At 47.8% G+C, this 20,947-nt stretch overlaps 2 protein-coding genes across 3 annotated transcripts; one reads left to right on the forward strand and one right to left on the reverse strand.

Moving 5' to 3' along the window:
* Nucleotides 1–1,130: 1,130 nt before the first annotated feature.
* On the forward strand, nucleotides 1,131–6,799 carry RARRES2 (retinoic acid receptor responder 2). Its single transcript, XM_081163974.1, has 5 exons — nucleotides 1,131–1,359; nucleotides 3,102–3,206; nucleotides 5,275–5,379; nucleotides 5,659–5,768; nucleotides 6,591–6,799. Coding segments are annotated over exons 1-5 (486 nt in total). The 5' UTR covers nucleotides 1,131–1,194; the 3' UTR covers nucleotides 6,592–6,799.
* Nucleotides 6,800–9,063: 2,264 nt separating this feature from the next.
* LRRC61 (leucine rich repeat containing 61) lies at nucleotides 9,064–16,385 on the reverse strand. Of its 2 annotated transcripts, none has more exons than XM_081163935.1 (2): nucleotides 16,262–16,385; nucleotides 9,064–12,321 (listed from the first exon to the last, which is right to left on the reverse strand). In XM_081163935.1, the coding sequence occupies exon 2, from the start codon at nucleotides 12,075–12,077 to the stop codon at nucleotides 11,292–11,294; it is 786 nt and encodes a 261-aa protein (XP_081020061.1). In that variant the 5' UTR covers nucleotides 12,078–12,321; nucleotides 16,262–16,385; the 3' UTR covers nucleotides 9,064–11,291. The 2 variants fall into 2 exon arrangements, with proteins under 2 accessions (XP_081020061.1, XP_081020060.1); XM_081163934.1 differs by lacking the exon at nucleotides 16,262–16,385 and adding an exon at nucleotides 16,004–16,254.
* Between the last annotated feature and the right edge of the window lie 4,562 nt (nucleotides 16,386–20,947).

Consider the following 20,947-nt stretch of genomic DNA (forward strand, 5'->3'; position numbering starts at 1 on the left):
GAAACAACCTGGATAAATTCAGCAGTGTAAATTCATTTTGATGGATGTAATAATGGAATACTGAATGGATTTATGATATGCAAAATGAACCGTGGAAAGAGAAGAAAGGATGTCATTGATATTTTAAGGTTGTTTAAATGAATATTCTAAATTGTAAAACAGAAAATTGTTCGCTGATTTGCTACCGGGCCAGGATCAAGGTGTGGCAATAAGTCTAAAGGTAAAGGGACCCCTGAGCAATAGGTCCAGTTGTGGCCGACTCTGGGGTTGCGGCCCTCATCTCGCTTTATTGGCTGAGGGAGCCGGCGTACAGCTTCCAGGTCATGTGGCCAGCATGACTAAGCCGCTTCTGGTGAACCAGAGCAGCGCACGGAAACGCCGTTTACCTTCCCGCCAGAGCGGTACCTATTTATCTACTTGCACTTTGATGTGCTTTCGAACTGCTAGGTTGGCAGGAGCAGGGACTGAGCAACGGGAACTCACCCCATTGCGGGGATTCGAACTGCCAGCCTTCTGATCGGCAAGTCCTAGGCTCTGGCAATAAGTCTACAAAGCCCTTAAAAATATGGGACCAATTTACCTGGAAAATTGCCTAACCCTGTAGACACACACTCGACCCTTTTGATCTTCAGAACCAGCACTGTTACAGGTGCCATGCAATACCCATTTGTAAGAACTCAACATTTGAGTGCGGTAGTGCCTGCGCTTTGGAACTCCCTGCCTATTGATACCAGCTAGGCACCTCCTCTGTATTCTCTGTGCTCTTTCTGGCACCTGCTAAAAACATTCTTCTTGATCCAGCAGGCTCTTATCTTCTTATGCAGCAGGTACCGCCCACGTTGGGAGCCACTGGCATCAACGAGAGATCCTGCATCTCCTGTGCCAGCCCCAAAGAGAAAGCAGACCTGGGAAAAACGCCCTTCATCTTTGGCAGCTGGTTGGGAGGGGTGGCCAAAGGGACCCCTCCTCCTGTTGTTTTCCTGCACGGGCGCCCTTTGCCCACCCCTCCCTTTCATCTCCTGGGCATCAACCAACAAGCAGCCACCGGAGAGGGCAGAGGGCAGGCGAGGGGGCCTGCGTCTGGGACAGCTCTCATGGGAACAAGTTAATGACCGACCAAGATCAACAGACCAGCAGGGGAGTTCGCAAGGGCAGGGTGTGGGCAGCAGATCCACTGGGGACGTGGGCAAGGGGATGAAGGGGCTTCTAGTGCTGTGCTTGGGCCTCCTGGCCCTGGCGGATGCCAACCAGTCGCCCCTCCAGCAAAGGGCTCTGGAGCTGGTGCTAGATTTCTTCCACAGCAGGGACCTCGTGCAGGCGACGTTCAAGGAGCAAGCCGTGACCCATGTCACGGAGACGGTGAGCGGGACATGCGAGGGGGGAGCGTGTGTGGGGCTGGAGGGGGAGGCGGAGGATCGTCACCCCATATAACAAAGCCCCACGGACTGCCACCCACCTATGCCCAATAAAACTCGCCCTCTGTGTGCAATAGTGGCGGGGAATGAACTTCCCAATTTGTTGGACAAGCTGAGGACGTTAGCAGACCCTCCAAGCGTCCTTGTTTTCAAGCGACAGTCCGATTTACAGAATCTGTCCCAGTTTCTGAGTCCTGGAATGTTCTGCTTTTCCTATTTTTATTGGAGATGTGTTGGAGGGTGTGGAATAGGATCATAGCTGTCAACTTTTCCCTTGCGAGGAAACCTAATCAGAATAAGGGAATTTCCCTTAAAAAAGGTAAACGTTGACAGCTATGAATAGGATGCCCCTATTTTCATCAGAGAATTTTGGAGGGTGTCCCTGTTTTCCTCAGATAAATGTTGTCGGGTGTGCATTCGATTTAAGGGGGTCCCAAGACTCTGCTTCTCCTTCTGCACATCTGGGATTGGATCCCTGGTTCTTAGATTATCAGTGTTCTACTGATCACTACAGAATCACAGGATTCTAGAATCGGAGAGCAGGAAGGGACGCCTGAGGATCATTTAGCCCAACCCGCTGCAAGGCAGGAATCACAGCTGAAGAAGTCCTGGCAGACGGCCGTCTGACCTCTGCTTAGAGGCCTCCAAGGAAGGCGAGTCCACCACCTTCTGAGGGAGTCCATTCTACTGTCCAACAGCTCTTGCCATGAGAGCTCTCCCTGTTGTTGAGTCGGAATCTCCTTTCTTGTCATCGGATCCATCGGTTTGGGTCCTCCCCTCTGGAGCAGCAGAAAACAAGTTGGCTCCCCCTTGGCCGGCCTCTTCCCACCTAGCCTGGGAGGGTGGGACCTGGACTGCAGCTACCAAAGCTGAGGCTGCTGATCAGACTCATTGGCTGTGTTATTGCTTAGGGGTTTTTGTTTGGGCACTGGAGCTGTTACTGTTGTTATTATTATTGTCCCTTTTAGATGTTCAGTCTGGTTGTGTATTCTTTGATGTTTTACAGTCATACCTCGGGTTACAGGCGCTTCGGGTTGTGTTTTTTCAGGTTACGGATGCTCCGAAACCTGGAAGTACCGGAATGGGTTACTTCCGGATTTCGGAGGTTGCGCACGCGCAGAAGCACCGAATCGCAACCCGTGCATGCACAGACGCGCAGCTGTGAGTTGCAAATGCTGCAGGTTGCGAACGTGCATCCCGCACGGATCATGTTCGCAACCCGAGCGTCCACTGTATTTATTGTTCATGATCAAGGCAAACCAAGCCTGATGAGGAACAGTTGAAGGATCTGGGTATGTTTAGCCTGGAAAAGAGGAGGCTGAGAGGAGATATGAGAGGCATCTTCAAATAGCTCAAGGGCTGTCATGTGGAAGATGGAGCAAACTTGCTTCCTCCTGCTCTGGAGGGTAGGACTCAAACCAATGGCTCTCTCCAAGGAAGGAGAGTCCACCTAGACTGTTCCACCATTGAACAGCTCTTACTGTCCAAGTTCTTCCTGATGTTTAGTAGGAACCTCCTTTCTTCTCATTTGAATCCATCATTTAAACATCCCCAAGTCTCTCCACCGTTCCTCCAGACCCTTGACCGCCCTTGTCACTCTCCCACGCAAGGCAATTTGCCACTGGGGAACTCCTAGTTTGGCAAGGCGTTCTTTTCCACATTGAGCTCGGCTTTCTTTGGTTGCAGGAATTCCCAAGGGGAACCTATGTCCAGCTGGAAGTTGACCTTGTGCAGACCATCTGCCGGAAGCAGCAACGGGGGACGCAAAACTGCCGGATCAAGCCAGGCGGGGTGAGCCAGGAAGGTGCTAATTTATCCATTGCCAGGCTGGACTCTCTGTTCCTTTTAAAATGTATTCGAAGTCTAAAACATCATAAACAAAGAGGCAGTAAGCCTACAGAGGAGGAATCCACAGATCCTTATGAGCCCCCCCCCCCCCCCGTGAGCAAGTTATGTGGGATTCTGGTCAGCTTCACTAATTTGCACAGTGCATTGTTAGACTGTGGAACTCAATGCCACAGGAGGCAGCGACGGCCACCAAACTGGATGGCTTTAAAAGAGGATTAGGCAAATTCATGGAGGAGGAGAGAGCTCCTGAAGGCTACTAGCCATGATTCTGAATACCAGTTGCTGAAGCCACAGGAGGAGAGAGAGATGTTGGACTGGGTTGGCCACAGGATACTGGATTCCATGGGCCCCTGGCCAGATGCAGTAGACTTGCCGTATGTTCTTCTGTTACTGTTCATAGAATCATAGAATTGTAGAGTTGGAAGGGACCCCGAGGGTCCTGTTATGCTGTGTTGTTATAAATAAATAAATAAATAAATAAATAAATAAATAAAATTTATTTATACCCCGCCCTCCCCAGCCAGAGCCGGGCTCAGGGCGGCTAACACCAATAAAATCACAGTAAAAACATAGTAAGGGGGAAAGGGGGGGGGGACGACAATTTAAAATACAGGTTAAAATGCAATTTAAAATGCAGCCTCGTTTTAAAATAGCCGATAAATCAAGACCGTCTTGCAGGCCCTGCGGAAAGATGTCAAGTCCCGCAGGGCCCTAGTCTCTTGTGACAGAGCGTTCCACCAGATTGGGGCCAGTGCTGAAAAGGCCCTGGCTCTTGCCTTTTATGCTGGTCTGGCGGGGAGCTGTAGTTTAAAACCTTTAGAGGATTCCAGGTAGGTTAAAGCTGGGCTAGCCCCAGTAGAACAAGAGTCACAAAGCAAAAGGATTTGAGGAGGCACAAGCTGTTCTTAGGAACGTTCAGTGTTTTTAGTATGCAGGTACACTGACCACAAGGTTCATTTTGTTTTTGGTTTTTCATATTTTATTTTCAATTTTCAATAATTTAACATTCAAATTAATTACTTATTCATCCCTCCTAGACTCCCCCTTTCCAATTTCTTCCCTTTGTTACCTTACACATTCTTAGTTTTCCATTCAGTTACAAGTCCATTGATAACCACAATTCACATTGCTTCGTAGATGCTATATCAGTCCTGCTAATGTTTTAAAGTCTTTACAGTAGATTTATATTCCATAAATTAAATCCAGTCTTGTGTAGCCTTTTTTTCATCTTGGTCCCAGATTTTCACGGTGATCTTTGCGTAGTCTATCACCTTAGTTATCCATTTCTCCTTCGTTGGTACTTCCTCTTCTTTCCATTTCTGGGCAAGTAGCATCCTGGCGGCTATAGGTGCATACATAAATAGTCTTTTAACATTTCTTGGTATGTCTTCACCTATTATTCCTAATAAAAAGGTCTCTGGTTTTTTAACAAAAGTTATCTTAAACATTTTCTTCGATTCATTATAAATCATTTTCCAGAAACCTGTTGCCTTTTTGCACGACCACCACATAGGATAAAATGTACCCACTTTATCTTTACACTTCCAGCATACATTGGATAAAGTCTTATACATTTTTGTTAACTTTACTGGAGATAAAATACCAGTGGTAAAACAAGGTTCATTTTGGATCCTGATTCAGTGCTTCAAAAAACCAGCCGGATTCAGATCGGACAGATTTAAGACCCAGCCCTGTTAGCTTTGAGTCTGAATCCGGGTCCTGATTCAGGGTGAATCAAAGCTTTGTGCCTCCCACTTCACCATTATGTGGAATTTTAAAAATCGCTGCTCCTCTTTCGATGGAATTTGCAGGCATTGTAAACCCCTTCTGGGAGCACAAATGGAGACACATTTCAGAAGGCAGGCTGCAGGGATATTCTTGCAAGAGCAGCCTTTGCCGTTTTGGGGTGTTGCTCCTGTTATAGTTTGGGGGCAAACCAAAACCTTATTTGGGCCTCTCTTGTGAAAACAGACCTCGTTCCTTTCCCTTCCTTTTCCTTTTCTCTGCCCAGAGGAAACAGAAGTGCCTGGCTTGCTTCAAGTTTAACTCCAGCGACCCTCAGAACATTTTGGACGAGTCCAAGCGGTGCCTCTCAGAGCAGAACCCAATCTTCCAGGTGGGTCACGTCATACTTTGACAGAAATGCTCCTGGACCTGAGTTCTGAATAATCTGATTTTGAATAAACCTGTAATCAATTGTGACTATTTTGAATCTTATGGTGTTATTATCTTCCTTGGTGGATTGTGCAGGCTGCTATTCTGAGCAATGGCTTTTATAGGGTAGGGGGCACGGGGGGTGAGTTTATGGAACCAAGGGGCAGGTAACCCCAAAAAGCTTGGGAAGGACTGGCTCAGGAGCTCATGGCACACCTTTTCCCTTCTGAGTGTCCCGCAGGAAGTGAGGAGGAAGCAGAATCAGGAATGTGAGGCAGTCAAGGAGGCGTATGAGGAGCAACGGTACCATATCGGACAGTTTGCTTTTCTCAAGGGGCGCCCAGAAGAGTGGTGAGTGCTAAGCTTCAGTTCCTGTAGCCCATACTTGTTTTCCGTTAGTTGCATTTATTGATCGCCTCGTCAACAATGCATTCTTGAGGTGGCATGCAGTGATCATATGAAACATAACTGAAAAACACAACCAACACAACAAATCCACAATAAAGCAAAGGGCAGCCAACCTCCCAGCGACAATTCAAATCCAACTCAGCATTTAAAAAAAATGTTGGGCACCAGTAAGCAACCTCTGTATGAAAGCTCAAGCCAACCAATTGCCATTAGTCTGCTGAGACAAAAATAAATGACGTTAAATAATGATAAAATGGTATCTAAATATTATCAAAGCTGTTGAAAGGCCTGGGAGTTGTTGTTTTTTTAAAGTCATTGCCCAGTGCCCAATATATATTTTCGGCAGCCTTCAATCACAATGAGGAGTGAGAAAGCTTGTTTTCTGCTGCTCCAGAGGACAGGTTCAAATGACAAGGAGATTCTGGCTAATATTAGGACGAACTTTCTGACAGTAAGAGCCGTTTGACAGTAGAACGGACGCACTCGGAAGATGCTGAACTCCCCTTTGTTGGTGGTTGGATGGCCGTCTGTCAGGGATCCTTTAGCTGTGGTTCTTGCATTGCAGGGGGTTGGACTGGATGACCCTCAGGGTCCCTTCCAACTTTACAGTTCCACGATTCTAGGATGTGCTGTTTCGTCTGCCTTGCAGGCTGGAGGTCCCAGGTTCAGTCTATGTTGGCATCTCCAGGTAGGGCTGGGACAGACTCCTGCCTGAAATCCTTCACTTCATCTGTAATAACCACCTCCATTCTCCTCCCTGTCTAGATGGGATTCACCTTTACTGGGCTGTTCTCCGACCATCAAGGAAACAAGGCACCCTCTTCCTTTTGGAGCCAAGCAGAACATCCCCCAGTTTGGGTCTCGGTGCCACAGGAATGGAACCACTCTTGGTCCCAGAGGAGTCTTCTGTCTTCCAAGCTTGACTTTCCTTCTTTCTTTATTTCCCTAATAAAGGTTTAAGTGGATGCTTCATAGCCATGGTGTGTGGTTATTTCAGGAGCAAGGGGTCTCATCCCTCTTCCCCAAAACCTTTTCTCTGGTGCCCACTGCCAGGGCGCTCTGGCCCCTGATCTGTGGGCATCTGTACCCTGGTGGTCTCTTCTGGTCTGTTCCAGAGCCGGTCCAGCCATTGAGACAAACTAGTCAACTCACCTTGGGGGGCCAGAATTCCTGGGGTCCCTGTCTCAGCTTTGGAAATGTCTTGGGGAGGAAAGGGAGCCTCCAGTTGAACTTTTGGAAGTGGGGTTTAGCAGGCCATTGGGTGGGTGGATGCCTTCTTGCCTTTTAGCTGTCACGGTCTGGTTCACGGGCGATCGAAGTCCTGGCTGGGGACGTCAGGACCAGGGGCAAGATGGCGGGGTGGGAGCAGGAATGGGAGTCCAGAAGCTAGGAGTCAGGAAGCCAAGGGTCCGAGGGCCAGAGGTCAAGAAGCCAAGGGTCCAAGGGTCAGGAAGCAAGGAGTCATGAAATCAAGGGTCCGAGGATCAAGAAGCAAGGAGTCAAACACAGCAAGGCAGAGAACGAGTTGCTGTAGCAAAGAGCTGAAGGGAAATGCTGACCTTCTATCCCTTCCCGGCTCTTGCCGCCAGGTGCTGTGAGTTACCAATTGGCCTCACCTGTGCGGCCGTGCTTTGCCTCTTCAGAACAAACTTAGGAAGGCCCCAGTCCTGCAAAGTCCTATTGGTCAGAGGGCCTGGCTCCTGCACGCACACCCGACATTAGCCTGGAGAAGAGAATACTGAGATGTGAAAGGACAGCCATCTTCAAATATCTGAAGGAAGATGGGGCAAGCTTCCATTCTGCTGCTCCAGAGGATAGGATCCAAACTGATGGATTTGATTTTGATTCCCGCATTGCAGGGAGTCAGACTGGATGTCCCTCGGGGTCCCTTCCAACTCTACAGTTCTATGATTTGATGAAATTACAAGGAAGAAGATCCAACGAAACAAGGGGAAGGACTTTCTGACAGTAAGAGTTGTTTGACAGTGGACTGGGCTCCCTTGGAAGGTGGTGGACTCTTGTTCATTGCAGGTTTTAAGCAGAGGTTGGCTGGCCACCTGTCATGGATGCTTTATCTGAGATTCCAGCATTGTAGGAGGTTGGACTAGATGACCCTTGGGTTTCCTTCCAACACTACAATTCTATTATTCTGTAGCCCTGGGGGACAATCACAAGTCTGTCATTCTAGAGACACTCAGGCAGTGGAGGCAGTTGTGAAAGGGAAGTGAAAAGTGAGAAAACTGAAAACAGGACAACAGATTTCTGGCCAAGCCAGTGTGTTATAATGGTTAAGAGTTCCAAACTAGGACCTTGGGAGACCAGGGTTCAAATTCTGACTCGGCAATGAAGCTCACTGGGTGAGCTCCGGCCAGTTGCTCACCATCACCCTAGCCTACCTCACCGTTGTGAGGATTAAATGGGGAGAATTACATATGCCCCCAGGAGCTCCTTGGGAGAAAGCGGGGATAGAAATGTACCAAATAAAATAATGTGTTGCTGCTGCTCTGCATAAAATAAGACACAGACGGAGAGAGCGTTGAAGTATGAATTTCCTAAGGCAAGCAAACCACTGGCCTGCTCAGTATCCTGGGAGCCTCTGTGTTTGTGTGTGTGTGTGTTTTATTTTATGGAAGATAAAAAGGATAAATCCTATAGCAGAGCTAAAGGAGTACATGCAGTTACATTTAACTAGCGTGACTTGCTTCAATCGCAGATCTCCACGCTACAAAACTCCGTTGTAAGGGCTGTCTGCGTGTGCAATTGAACTGCATGCATGCACAGAGGCTGGTGGAATCTCAGAAGCCAGGGAGCAGGGCTGGGGGGGGGGGGGTGTGTGAACAAACTTTCTACTGTTTGGCAGAATTTATTTGGCTTCACAGCTCCTTATCCCGCCTCTTCATAATCAAGAGAAGGAGATGTGCAAGACGCACAAAGGCAGACGGAGCTTTGCTTCATTTGCAGCTCCCGCTGTTCAGAATTTGGGTTACCTTGGTGAAGGCGGGGAATGTTTGGTTTTCCAGGGAGGGCGCAAACATCCGGCTGGCATATGACAAATGGATAGGAAGGAGGAGGGCCTTTGCCAGGTGGCACTTGGCAGGCACCAGCTTCTTGAAGAGGCTCAGTTGCCCAGGGAAGAGCATCTCACTCTGGAGCACGTCTGAATCGGGAGTGGACTATGGGGGAGAAACCAAGCACTCCACAAGCCAGGCAGCTCTGCACCCAGCCAGGAAGCAGAAAATCAAGGGAGACCATTGGGTTTATTTCACAGGCAAATAACTGCATGGCGTTCCCATGTCAGGAGACCCAGCACGCAATCCCCGGATGGAACATGCAGTGCCCCAGATGCCAAGCGTTGGCTCAGCGTCCTTTCTACACCTCCGCTTCAAAGGTGTGGATTCCCTCCCCCTGGTCAGGGATCTCCAAGTTCTCTTCCAGGAAACTTCCAGCCCATCTTCTCTGACACGCACAAAAGTCAGATCAACTCTCCTCTTTATGATCTGACCACGCTCCCCCTGAATCTGCAAAAACCAAGTGAAATGTCACACAGACTGGTGAGCTGTTCTTTTCTTGCCCTGGGGCAGTTTGAAGGGCTTTGGAATAGTAGGGCCCTTTATAAATATACAGTAGTACCTTGGTACTCAAACTTAATCCATTCCAGAAGTCCGTTTGACTCCTGAAACCGTTCGAAAACCAAGGCATGGCTTCTGATTGTCTGCAGGATCTTCCTGCACTCAAGCAGAAACCACACCAGATGTTCAGCTTCTGAAAAACTTTCGAAAACCGGAACACTTACTTCTGAGTTTTTGGCATTCGGGAGCCAATTTGTTCGACAACTAAGCCGTTCAAGAACCAAGGTACCACTGTATATATGAGCTGGTATTGTGTTGTATTTAGAAATGTGTTTTTTTCAGATTGTATTTCTATGCTGTTCGCTGCTCTGAGCTCCCGTGGGAGGAATGGCAGGATAAGAAAAGGAAAAGACGACGAAATAAAGAAGATTAGATTCCTAAGCTACTGTATTCTAGGAGAGAATAGCAGCATGACCCGGACATCATAACTAATGCCTGGAGGAGTTTGGGGAAGCATGCGAGGTAGAGAATTTGGCTGAAGTCAAGGCCTGTGAAAACAGGGTCACTCCTTCGTAGGATTGATGCAAAATGTAGAGGATCTACAACACATCATTTTGACTCTTCTGGCTGCTGCAGTTGGGATGACACAGTTCACAAGGGGACTTTCAGCTCAACCCTGCTGGTTGGGCAGCTGTGAAGGAAACTCCAATGAGTTGGTAAGGACCAGTTGGACAGTATGGAAGCTGCCAGCTGAGAATTAAGGGCCCATCTGCACTGTAAACTTAAAAGTAGTATCATACCACTTTGAAGCATCATAGTTTTCCCCAAAGGATCCTGGGAAATGTAGTTTAAGGGGGGTAAGAGCTGTTAGGAGACTCCCTTTTTCACACAGAGTGTTCCATGAGAAGAGGGATTTGGTTCATACAACTACTTGTGGGACTAGGGGTCTCCTAACAACTCTCAGAAACCCTTAACAATCTGTAGCCCTCTAGATTCTTCAGGAGAAACCATGACTGCTTAATGTGCTATGATATTGCTTCAATGCAGATGGGGCTTTCAATATCCAGAACAAATTGTTTAGCATTACTAAATGTGGATATTCCTTAATATGTGGGTTCACACTCCAGCCGGCCACTTCTGCCCAGCCCCACCGTTCTCAAAATATTTTTCTGTGGATTTACATAAATGCCACCCAGCTAACCAGCTTGGTGGGGTGAAGAAAGAACTATGGTGCATGCTCTGACATACCAACACACAAATGTCCACGCATGTTGGGAATCTGTCACCGACAAGGTTTAGTCAGGAGGATGTGGGGACTTGGTGGTCTAAAAAGACAAGTGAAGCTGATTCTGTGTTTGCGTGCTGGATAAGTCAACTCGCTGTGGTTTCACTGTGTGGGGAAAAGGGCCGTGAGAATCACCTCGGAGGACAAGGCCTGAGAGGCGCTGCACTGTGGCCCCTTCTCTTGAAGCCAGACAGAGTCATCCTTGAGGGTGAATGGATGTAGATCCCAGATGTCAGCCTGCTAAGAAAGGGGGCTGGATGAGGAGCACCACACCAGTCCACACCGCATTAAAAAACTAGGCTCCACGTTACACCGAAGTAGCCCAAAAGGTCCCAACACGAGCTGAGCTGTGACTTGATACTCCAGGTGGCCGAAAACTTCCTCCCGATGCTCTTTGACTCGGACCTGAGGGTCACACAGCTCCTACAAGCTTTCTCAGGAGCTGTGGGAAACAGGTTCAGTTAAGGGTGTGGACGTACCCACTGCTTTCAGAAGGGACAGAGGCCAGGGCAAAATAATGGCTTCACAGGCCAGTGAGTGACAAGGATGATACTGAAAGAACAATGCCCAGCTCGGCAACGCCAAGGGAAGGGCGTCAAAGTGCAGGGTGGCTCAAAAGACGAACGAGCTGGAATCGGAGCGGGCGCTCAGGGCCCTCTCGGCTTGGGAAATGGTGTCGTCGGCGCGCTTGCTCAGGTCCCGGCACTCCTGGAGGGCCTCGTTGAACTGCTTGTAGGCCTCTTCCACGATGGAGCTCCTCCGGGCGGGGCGGACGTCCCAGTACCCCTCCTCCACCCAGGGCTTGGTCAGGCCGCTGAGCTCGCCGGTTCCGGTTCCGTGGCAGCGCTTGAGAGAGCTGTCAATGTCCTTGCAGAGCTGGTAGAGCTCACTGCCGCGCCCGGAGACCCGCTCCCCGTCGATCACCTTGACCCCCGGCAGCATCTCTGACATGGCGGTACGGTACCCGGGGGCGCCACAGAGCGGGTTGCTGAGGCGCCCCACCGGGTCGCTGAAGCGCAGGCTCTCGAGGTGCCGCAGGCCGGCCAGGCACTGCAGCTGCTGGAGGCTGCTCAGCAGGTTCCCCGCTGCGTTGAGGCTCTGCAAGTTCTCACAGCCGGCCAGGGGCTCCAAGCTGGAGATGCGGTTGGAGGAGACGTTGAGGACGGCCAGGGCTTTGAGGGAGGAGAGGGGCCCCAGGTGGACGATGGCATTGCCCGACAGGTCCAGCCACTCCAGGCCGGCACACTCACCGAGGCAGCCCAGGTCTGCGATGCCCAGGCCCCGGAGCTTCAGCAGCAGGATAGACTCCAGGTCAAACTCGCCCGTCTTGGCCTTCAGGAGCTGGGAGGTGATCTTCACGTTCTCTGTCTCCTCGCCCTTCTCCGTCCGGGGTTCCATCTTGGGCAGGGCAGCCAAGGAGGCGGTTCCCACGACAACCTGGCTCCAGCTCTGTGCTCACTTAGCTCCAAGGCACCTTGATCATATCACAACTGGTGTTAACGGCTGCTGTTGGGAGGGAAAACTAGGTAGATCACTTCCTTTGTCTCTGGAGAGAGAGAGAGAGAGAGAGAGAGAGAGGACCTGGAGGGTGCAGGATGTGGTTTTCTGCTTCAAATGGGTATCGATGTGGACAATGGAGCTCCTGGAAGGGGAGAGGAAAAAGGATGTCGGATCAAGATGGGGTCAAATATTTATTTATCTGTTTACTTATTTATAGTGTGAGGACCCCACTCTTCAGCCGCAAAAGCACTTTAAAGGGAACCTAGAATCCTGTGTCTTTTGACAATGGAAACCAAAAGAAATAAACTAACACATCAAGCGTTCTACCCTGCTACCTCTCCCATGAATGCCCAAGGAAGTAAGCACTGCTAATTTGGATTTGTTAATTTAACTCAATGCAGGTACATTCCAAACTCCACACTGCCTGACACTGAGGAGGCTTCCAGACTGTCCCCATGTTCAGGTGAGATTCAATCACAAAGCAGCAAATTCAGTTTTGAGCACTCATTGACCAAATATGATATGATACGAAAGGCAAATATCTGAAGGGCTGTGGCGTGTAAGATGGAACGATATTGTTTTCTCCTGCTCCAGAGGATGGGAACCGAACCAATGGATTTAGATGACAAGAAAGGAGATTCTGACTCAACATTAGGAATAACTTTCTGACGATGAGAGCCGTTTGACAGCGGAATGGACTCAGAAAGTGGTGTTTGTATAAAATGTTATCTTGGTGGCAGCAATAATTATTATTATTTTTAATGGTGGACTCTTCTCCACCAGAGGTTTTTTAAACAGCAGTTGGATGGCCATCTGTCAGGGATTCTTTGGTTGTGTTGCCTGCACCACCAGGGGTTGGACTGGATGACCCTTGGGGTCCCTTCCAACCCCACAGTTTTTTGATTCCATAGGTTGAAGTAATCTCTCCATCAGTTTAGCACACAGTACAGTACATGCCGCAGCAACCAGACCCAACCCATTTTGGCTACTATAGACCAGTGTTTCCCAACCACTGTTCCGCGGCACACTAGTGTGCCGCGAGATGTTGCCTGGTGTGCCGCGAGATGTTGCCTGGAGGGAGGCGGGCGAGTCGGGCGGCGAGAGGCGGGGCAGCGGCGGCGGCAAGGAGAGGCCGCCCAGCGCAGGGCTCTCGCCGTCTGCCTGCCTGGCTGCCTGCGAGCTCGGCGGGCAGCGCCTCCGTCCGCAGCGCCCGCCTCGCGGCTCTCATTCCCTGCCCCTGCCAAAGCTCACCCAGCCAAGCCGCGCTCTCCTTCCTGCCTCGCTTTGCTGCCTCCTCCCCCCCCACCCCCAAAGCTTGGAGGTTCCCCGGCAAGGGGGAGGGAAAAAAATTGAAACTTACACTTTCGTGCGTCCCTCCCGGCGTGACGCTGTGCGCTGACGTCACAGGGCTGTAATGGTGGTGTGCCTCAAGATTTTTTTCATCAAACAAGTGTGCCTTTGCCCAAAAAAGGTTGGGAAACACTGCTATAGACTGCCAAGTGACAAGATACCGTACTTGATATGCAACCATAGATCACACACAGTTTTCCATACACCACAAGACATTGTGATTCATTATTATATGCAACTCTGCAAACCATATGCAGGGCTGCACTGAGGGTGTCTTCAGAACGTGCCAGCTGATGTGTGGAAATTGGCTTCAAAGCAGGCACCAAGATGTGGGCTGGTGTGCGCACACTGCCAAAAACATTGGCTTCATCTGGATGCAATAATCCCAGCAGCCCTAAAATTGATACCACCAAATAAGACCTCCCTTCAGTGCTACTAAGCAGGCAGATGTGGAAACCTGGAGCACAACAGCTCAATGCACAGAATCCCCTGCATTCAATACATCCCAGGCAGACACATGGGTTTAGTGTTGCATGATGCTTCTTCCACAGAAGCGGGGGGGGGGGGGGAGAAAACAAGCTATTTTCTTCTGGGCCACCTCTACCTTTTCTCAACTTTTTTTTTTGCAAATAACTGTATTTCAACGCAATTACAGTGCTAATAACAGCAGCAATAACCATCTCACTTGCACACCAATCCATTGCTCCACATAGCTGAACTGCAAAGCCTGCAATCCTATCCATGTCTACTTGGGAGAAACATCTTCCCCTGTGAGCATGGCAAGGCTTACTTCTGAGTAAAAGCACATGGGCTGTAGAGACCCACCCATCTCCCAACACACGCCTTGTACACATCCATGTATACATGTATAGTATTTTGCAAAGAGCACTGGGTGCTGCTAACGTCTTCATGCCTCTAGCCATTGGGGGCCTGCTATCACCCCCACATTTAGGCATGTGCATGGGTACATATACAGTGCCAAATATACACCTGCTTACATGTGCACATGGAGGGGGGTTACAGAGGCAGGAGGAGTCCCTGTCCCCACTTTGCAAATAGTTATCCCCCATCTCTGCTTTGAATCATTGTTGTAACCCTGATTAAGGATATAATAATAATAATAATAATAATAATAATAATAATAATAATAATAATAATAATGCCCTACCCATCTAACTGGGCTGCTGCAGACACTCTGGGTGACTTCCAGCATATACAGAAACATATATATACATGGCAGGGTTGTTACAAGAATTCTAAGGTCTCCAGTGTACAAGGCAAACACATACATAAATATATAAACCACATGTCTGAAATAGTACAGGAGAACAATCCTGAAGCCACTTTGACTCTCCCAAATTGACCTCAAATATTTCTCTGCCAGGAGGAAGGCAATGGGAAAAGCTTTCCCATTGCCTTTGGACTGTACCGGCTTACACCTCCCTTTTCAAAAACAGTCTGGCAAGTGAAGCTGAGCAAACTATCACTATGCTTAAGAGATTCAGGAACTAAAGTATTTGCCATCTCAAAGGAATGGCCAGGCTACCGCAGAAAATGCAACCAAGTAAGGCATTATCACGTATCCTGGCAGACAGGAGAGAAGCAACACTCTCAAATTTCGGCTGTAGACCGCCTCCTTCTGCGATGTATGTATGATGTTTTGGGGTAGTGGTCTCTGGCTACAGGGTAGGCAATTTCAAAAGCCTATATAGGGGTTTGCACACTATTGTTCAGGGTTCTCTATGGGCTACTTTTAAAATGAGGCTGCATTTTAAATTGCATTTTAATCTGTATTTTAAATTGGTGTCCGTCCATCCCCTATTATGTTTTTACTGTAGTTTTACTGGTGTTAGCTGCCCTGAGCCCGGCTCTGGCCGGGAAGGGCAGGGCAGGGTATAAATAAAATTTATTATTATTATTCTCCTCCCTCCTGCGTGTGGTGAGTTGTAGCAGTTCATTTCCTTTAATAGAGATCAGGCTTACTAGCTGTTTTGCTTTCAATATACTCTGGTTGGCCTCTGTTATTTTCTCCGCCTGATACAGATCTCCTGAGGAACTCTAGACTCCAGATACCCCATTAGGGAATTTGAGGTATTTTCCTTATAACAGTGTGTTGGGCTAGATGTCTCTCAGGGGTCCCTTTCAACTCTCTCCCTTCCGCGGGTGGGGGCAGTGCTGGATTTGCATATAAGCTAAACAAGCGATAGCTTAGGGCCCCACTCTCTTGGGGGCCCCAAAAAAATTTAAAGGGAAAAAAAAACCCTGAATGTACATTTCCAAAATATAAGATAAAAAAATAAACCCCACATACAGCAACAGTGTTTTGTGTTGTGTAGGCTCCTATTTGTAATGTTCAAATGGCCTTGGATACTTATTAGGTCCATAAATGACCATATAGCATATATTCAACCCAAAAAAACAGCGACAATTTGTTATTGACAAAGGGCAGCTGGACATCTAAAGGGCCCCATTACCTTCAGCAGCTGAGGGCCGCATCCAACCTCAATCCGGCCCTGGTGCGGGTGGAGAGGAGACACAAAGAGAGGCAGAAGCATCCCTGCCATCGCCATCCTCCCTAGGCCCTCATCCCGTTTCCATGGCAACGTGGACCAGAACGGCATCCCCGAGATTCCTCTCCCCCCCCCCCAAACCTGGCCCTGCCGGTGCTAGATTCAGTATTGGGGGGGGGTTGGGATCGGGGGTCTCCCCTCCCCACGCCGCGTTCCCCTCACCGCTGCTGCTGCGACGACGAGGCCGCCTCTGCTCCCCTTCCTCTCCCAGGCCTCGCTTAGGAACCCAGCAGCAGGCCGCGTTGCCATGGCGACGAGAGGCCTTGCCCGGGACGCCTCGCTTAAAGGGACAGGAGGTCGCAGTTCCCCTGCTATTATCTTGTGCCTTTGGGGCTGCGCCTCGTCAACAGCCCTGCAGCCTCTGGTGGGGATCATGATAATAATAATTATAGAATTGTAGAGTTGGAAGGGATCCCCAGGGTCATCTAGTCCAGCCCCCTGCAATGCAGGAATCTCAACTAGATCATCTATGAAATAATAACAACAATAATAATAAATTTTTATTTATACCCCACCCTTTCCGGTTCAAAAACTGGGCTCAGGGCAGCTAACAACAAATTTTAAACACTTCATTGTAAAACACCACAGCTGCAGTCGATACGCCGCACAACCAAACGAAGTTCCAAGTAGCCTTATTGTACAAGGACAATCGAGTTAGGACATATCTGAGGAGCTGAAGGACCCTTTAACGGTCCTCCCCCAGCCTCAGCAGTTTTTTTTTTTTCTTTCTTTAAGTAATCGCCCAGGACGATATCTACCTTTACCTCCCCACCCCCATTTTATGTTGTTATTTCAATGTATATCATGCTATGGCCTCACGGCTAATGCAATAAAAATCTACTTGAAGATTGTAAAAGCAGCATAAAATACAGTATAAAAACATGAACAACAATAAAATTCAAAAATCAATTTAGAGGAAATAAGCATTAGACAATCCCCAGGGCTGGCTGGCTGAATTAGTCCTACTTGGGCCTGCGAAGAGGCCAGGGGAGAATTAGCTGTGGGGTCTCAGAACGGGTGATCTTCATAAAAAGGGGAGGGGGAGGGAAGAGAAGAGAAATAAGAAGTGGAGGCTAAGGCGTGGAAAAAACCCAATATGGAGACCGGCTGGCCGAAATATTGGGAATTAATAGAAAAAGTTGGAGACAATTGGAGGATGCGGAGCTTTGAAAATTTAAAGGATAAGGTGCAAGATTGGTTCCATTATGCCCAAATTAACGAGGTTGTTAAGTTGGATAAAAAAATAGGATTCCAGGTGGAAAAATCGAAACTTGAGACAGAGTTGTTAGAACCAAAGACCAAGGTTTTATCGAGAATGTATAACTTGCTGCTTAAGTGGAATACACAGGATGAGACAGTTAAATCAGCCATGATAAAGTGGGCTCAAGACATTGGTCACAATATCATGTCTGAAGACTGGGAAAGGTTATGGACCACCGGTATGAAATTTACGGCATGTAATGCCTTGAAAGAAAACATTATGAAAATGGTATACAGGTGGTACATGACCCCAGTCAAGCTCGCTAAGATATACCATTTGTCTGATAATAAATGTTGGAAGTGCAAGGAGGCTGAAGGAACATTCTTTCACCTTTGGTGGACCTGCCCAAGAGTGAAGGCCTTTTGGGAAATGATCTACAATGAGTTAAAAAAGGTGTTTAAGTACACCTTCCCGAAAAAACCGGAGGCCTTCCTCTTGGGTATGGTCGGCCAGAGGGTTTCAAAGAAAGATAGAACGTTTTTTATGTATGCTACCACTGCAGCAAGAATTCTGATCGCCAAACATTGGAAGACTCAAGATTTACCCACGCTGGAAGAGTGGCAAACGCAACTGATTGACTACATGGAGTTGGCCGAAATGACTGCCAGAATCCGAGACCTGGGAGAAGAAGCAATGGAGGAGGACTGGAAAAAATTTAAGAACTATTTGCAAAAATTTCATAAGTTATATGAACTATAAAGTGACGCATAATCTGAAATGCTAGCCCCAGCAATGAGAGTGCAATATTTATGAAATTGGATAATAATATTGAAGGGATCAAAGTTTAAATGTTAAAAAGGATAATACGTTCTGTTTCTAGAGTAAATGGACAATAAGGATTTTAAACTTAAATTGCAATCGAAAGTGCCAAAGAAACATATGAAACAAGGTTACAATTTGCTGATAAATTTATTGTTGGGAATGCTTTGGGCGGGAGATGTGGGGAGGTCCGATGGAAAGTTGGAATAAGCTGTTGAAGGGGTATGATTCTCTTTATTTTCTTTTTTCACATTTTTCTTTTTTCTTTTTTTTCTTGTTGCTCTCTGTTTGTATCTGAAAAAATGCAATAAAAACTATATTAAAAAAAAAAAAGAGAAGAGAAATAAGAGATCAGGCTGAATTCAAATTGAAGGCCAGGCGGAATAGCTCTGTCTTACAGGCCCTGCGGAAGGAGGTTAAATCCTGCAGGGCCCTGGTCTCCTGGGACAGAGCATTCCACCAGGTTGGAGCCATCACTGAAAAGGCCCTGGTGGAGGATAGTCTGACTTCCTTAGGGCCCGGGACCTCTAAACTATGGTTATTCATGGACCTTAAGGTCCTCTGCGGGGCAGACCAGGAGAGGCGGTCCCGTAGATACGAGGGCCCTAAGCCACATCTTAGGCCATCTTGTGGTTCTCACCTGTTGGGAGGGATCCTGAGGGTCATCTAGTCCAACCCCTTGCAATGCAGCAATTTGTCGTCCAAAGTGTGGGTCTCGAACCCACAACCCTTGGATTAGGTATCTTGTGCTCTACCAGCTCAGCCTTCCCTCAGGACAATCATAATAGCTCAGGCTGTCAAAGGTTAGAACCAGTGCTGGGGGGGGGGGGAAGGTTGCTGTTACCAGTACTCCCCATGAAGTTGTCACAGTAAGTGCCACACTTTTAGCATTTGAGGGGAGAAAGGTGGTTAATGGATGTCTGGCTTTAACTCTTTTTAATGTTTTAAAAAATGATTTTTACTGAATAGTTTTTGTTGTTGCTGCTGCTGCTGCTGTAAAGCACTTTTTAAAAATAGCATTTGCTGTTGTTGTTTAGTCATTGAGTCGTGTCCGCCTCTTCGTGACCCCATGGACCAGAGCATGCCAGGCACTTCTGTCTTCTACTGCCTCCCGCAGTTTGGTTAAAAAAAATAGCATAGTAGTATATAAATATTTTTATAAATAAATGTGTGTGTTTTTTTACAGATTTACTTGGTTTTTCAAATTAAATGTTTACAGATATATATCAATCATAAATCATAAAAAACAAGATTCCAAGGAATCTCCTAGACTTCCATCCTCCCCTATGTGGGTCTTATTGTTAATCGTTTCCTCCGCATCTTTTACGATACTCCAAATCCTTTGCCTCTTCCATTATGTCCAGAATTCACCTTAAACTATGAGTGATATTCCAACCCTACTAACAATTTTAATTGTTTACAATGGTCTTTAAGATAAGTTATCATTTTTCCCCTTTCTGTATTAAAATTTTGGTCTTCCTGATTTCTGATTCTTCCGGTTATTTAAGCCATTTCAGCATAGTCCATTAACTTAAACTGCCATTCTATAAATAATTTTTACAGCAGAACAGAGTCTCGCTCAAGAACCATTATGATCAACACATCCAAAATCATGAACGTGGCTTGAAATCCCCACATTGACCTGTAACTGTTAAGTTGTGGGCGAACATATCAGACGACACAGTGATTCTTCCAAAGCAGCTCTTTATTTGTAAGCTGGAACAGAACTGAACTGAGGAGCTCAGTCAGCCTGCTTATATAGAGCTCCACTAGAATGCAACAGTAACCATTTTCTGTAACTATCCAATCATTGAACGTCACTTTCGATCCTTCATTTGCATACAAACTATCCAATCACTGAACGTCACTTTCGATCCTTCATTTGCATAACTATCTACAGTATCCCCCTGCTGGCCCAGGGTGAGAACTTCAGTACATAACAGTAACTAATCTTTTAAGTTTTGCAAGTCCTGGGGGCAGTGTGGCCTGCCTGCTTTTAGCAGGGTTGCGGGTGGGGGAACCCCTCCTGAGCCCTGACCCGCACCCAGCTGGAATTGGGGTCCTTGACTGCTGACCATCCCTCTTGCTCTGCAAATGGAATTGAGGAATCTGACTTGCATGTCTGGAATGTGCCCTACTATACATTGTTAGGATCTAGTTCCATTCCACCTTAAAAGGAACAGGCATGACTGGTGTGTGTCACATGCCTGTTTACTTCCAGCACAGTCTGCTGGGAACTTCTGATTGTATATTGCTTTTGCTATCTTGCTGTGTGCTTGGACACGAAGGGAAGCAGACATGTTTTTCCTTTGTTCCTGAACTATGCTGAATAAACGCTTGTAAATAATGCTTACACATGTCTCTGTCCGCCACTTCCGTTGTGAGAAGTTATTCATTCTGCTGACTAGAGCGTGCCAAGCTTCTAAACGTATCGGAGGCTTGTGTCGCTGTTTGATGCTGTTCTGAGGACTGGAGATCGCCCGGCTGCCGGCCGGTGGCTGGAGCCAGCTGGGGGCCTGCCAAATGCCCCCGTCCCCCTGGCGGTAGCCCAACATACATAGGGGGCGAGTCACCTCCATTATCCTGCCCCCTTTGCCCACCCACAGCATCCGGCCCCTGCAAGGGTGCCCATGAAGCAATGTGGCCCTCCAGCAACTTTATACTTACCACCCATGTGTTTTTTATGGCGACCAAGATGGTTTTAAGAATGCGTGCGAGTCCCCAAAGTGTGCGAGAGAATAGACATACGGACTTGCTGTGGGTGATACCCAAGCCAAGCATACTCCTCAGAGTAGACCTACTGATTCCAATGGGCCTCTTCCAAGTAG

This window comes from Podarcis bocagei (assembly GCF_964188305.1).
Source record: "Podarcis bocagei genome assembly, chromosome: 12".
NCBI lineage: Eukaryota > Metazoa > Chordata > Lepidosauria > Squamata > Lacertidae > Podarcis > Podarcis bocagei.